The 2856-nt window shown below is 32.1% G+C and overlaps 1 protein-coding gene across 1 annotated transcript; it reads left to right on the plus strand.

Annotated features, from left to right (window-relative positions):
• The first annotated feature begins 556 nt into the window (after positions 1-556).
• LOC115753787 (heavy metal-associated isoprenylated plant protein 28-like) lies at positions 557-1619 on the plus strand. The gene is made up of 3 exons (XM_048275558.1): positions 557-562; positions 611-686; positions 1192-1619. Exons 1-3 carry the CDS (start codon positions 557-559, stop codon positions 1617-1619), a joined length of 510 nt encoding a protein of 169 aa, XP_048131515.1.
• The last annotated feature ends 1237 nt before the right edge of the window (positions 1620-2856 follow it).

Genomic DNA, 2856 nt, shown 5'->3' on the forward strand with positions numbered 1-2856 from the left:
ATCTACATCGGCGATTTTGGGTCAAAATTGACCGGATGCACTCAATTGGAAAAATTAATAGGTTTAGGGATTAATTGACAAAAGTGCAATAGGTTTAAGATTTTTTAGAAAATCTTCATTCTTTTCTCGGTTTCACTGCGAGGTGAGAACCGAGAAGAGCTCAATGCCTTGATAACCTCAAGTAGATAGAGATGTCGATTTATTTTGGTATATATTATCAAGAGATTTCAGGGAAATGTTGCCTTTGTTTTTTTTTTTTTTTTTGTATTTTCTTATGAAAGATGCTTGATGATTGGTATAAATTTTGGGTCCATCTATATAATTCGTTTAGTACACGGTACTATCATGAAATTTTTTTTTTTTTTGGTCGGAGTACTATCATGAATTGAGCCGCATATTTTTAAACCTTTTTCAATACTTGGAAATCTTCATTTTGCTTTTGTGATTTTCAGTATTTTCCGGTAGATATGAATTTCATTCTATTTTGATATCTAAGAGTTTAATTTATCTCAATTCCCATCTTATTTTCAATTCCATATGGTCTTTTGATGAGGCCATGATGGTCTGTTCTAATTAAGACGGATTAATTACTTCTTTTCTATGTTTTCAGATCGTTGAGATGCAAGTGCACATGGACTGTGCTGGATGTGAAGATAAGATAAGAAAAGCCCTTCAAAAGTTAGAAGGTAATTAGCAAACTCCATTAAACTTTGATTTATCGATGGGAAATCTCTCTTTAGCCAACTCATTTGTTAATAAAATCACGATACTTATTCTTCTGCATATAAAAAAAGTTACATATACACTTTTACTGTTAAATTTTCGGACTTTTCGATTTCAAGTTAAGAAAGAACAACTCAAGTAATTTTGATTTGCTCAGTTTATTATGTACCGGGCGATCTAATTGAAAAGAAAAAAAAATCTAAGGTGTACCCATAAAGAAAAGAAAAAAAGTCTGATGTACAAAAAGACTATAATACATTTTCAATTGGCGCGTTAATGTTTCAAAAGCTAGTCACATAGACAATTATTTCGAAATTTCGCATGGTTAAGCCTCGTCGACGTAAGCTACCATCACTTTCTTTTAATTAATTTTTTATTAGATTGGATGGGAAATTTACTTGCTCTATCGTTAGTTTTTTTTTGTTCCCAATTTGATAAGTGAAAATACCTCTTCCTATGTGCACTCAGGAGTGGATGAGATAGACATCCACATGGACATGCAGAAGGTGACAGTCACGGGGTGGGCTACCCAGAAGAAGGTTCTCAAGGCAGTGAAGAAGACAGGAAGGAGAGCAGAGTTCTGGCCATTCCCCTACAACCCTGAGATCAACAACTTTGATCCACAAAATTATTATTATAACAATAACACTTATCACAATGATAATCATAATCACTATGAGCACAATGACAATTACTATTTCCACCAACCTAGTTACAGTCATCACTCCTATGAATTGCCACCAATACCTTCCTCATACCCCTATTATTACAAGCAAGGCTACACCAGTAATGATGACTATGGCTATTTCCACCACTCACCTCCTCCTGCTATGGTTGATTATCAAGCTAGCTCCATGTTTAGTGATGAAAACCCTCATGCTTGCTCAATCATGTAAATGAGGTTTTTCTTTTTTTTTTTTAATTTTTATGGAGTGTTTACCATATGTAAATTTGTTTTGTAACATTAACGGGCTTTTATAATGCATAATCAAGGGAAATGTTATGCATTGTGTGAAGTTCTAGTATGATTGTCTATCTCGACAATAACGATCTTATCAACTCGTGCGACTATATCTTTAATTATAAGTGTAGTATTGTTGTCGAAATAGTCACATGAATCTAGCACATTCTAAAAATTAGAATGTAAATCCTGATCAATCGATAATTTAATAAATTCACATCCTAAAAGAAATTAAAATTTCCACCTTCTCTCCAGTATTTGTTTTTGGTTCCCTAGCTCCTTTCACACCCATACTTGCGTCTAACTTTAGTCTGCATCATGCTTTAACTTTCTGTTCAAACTCTATCCAGATCAAAATACACTAGAAAATATCTGAAAATGTTAAAATGACGGCCCAAATTAAAAAAGAAAATTAACTTAATTCCGGCATAGTAATCACAAAAGCAGCTATTTTCCATAAAAAGGTATCCCAAAATAATTGCCGCGATATATAATTTACAATTAAATATTTTGGTCTATGTGGTGTTTCATAGTTTTTTCCCTTTAAATATATTTTTATTCTCCAAAAAGGATCATCATTTTGAATCATTTTGTCTTTATCTTCTCAAATCTAACATTAAATTACTATCTATGTTAATCTGAAAAATAACAAAACTAATTGAGTTTGAATATGTTAATATGGTCATGTGGCCTTATCGGTTTTTCTTTGTGTTTTCATTTGAATTTAATTTCTAAACATACATATCCTACTTTTTTAAAATTCATACTTTCTCGTATACACTTACTTACCACCGCCCCTAAAACAAACATGTGAATTACTAAATTAATGTAATACCAACAGTAGAACTTCATTCGTATAGGACAGATGATTACAAATGGTAAGAGCAAGTTGAAACATATCAAGAATAGTCCTTATAGTCTTTTTCGGTGTTTAACTTAACTCTTGAACTTTCATTGTGCTCTTTTTTTTTTTTTTTTTTGGTAACTTCATTGTTCTCTTTCACTAGAATCAATTTGGTCTTGACGTCAGTTTGATCCTGTTGGTATCTTCATTGCCAAATTGGCAAGATTTTTCAAAAGAATAAACCAACAGGGCATTAAAAAAAAGCCAGAAAAAGAACGTACAATTTCTTTAAAAAAAAAAATACCTTATCACAGATTCTCCCCCAACC

The sequence above is a fragment of the Rhodamnia argentea genome, chromosome 3, assembly GCF_020921035.1.
Source record: "Rhodamnia argentea isolate NSW1041297 chromosome 3, ASM2092103v1, whole genome shotgun sequence".
NCBI classification, from domain to species: Eukaryota; Viridiplantae; Streptophyta; class Magnoliopsida; order Myrtales; family Myrtaceae; genus Rhodamnia; species Rhodamnia argentea.

Coding starts and splice junctions, on each gene's coding strand:
- LOC115753787 (XM_048275558.1), top strand. Junction 687..1,191: donor AGCCCTTCAAAAGTTAGAAG/GTAATTAGCAAA, acceptor ATGTGCACTCAG/GAGTGGATGAGATAGACATC.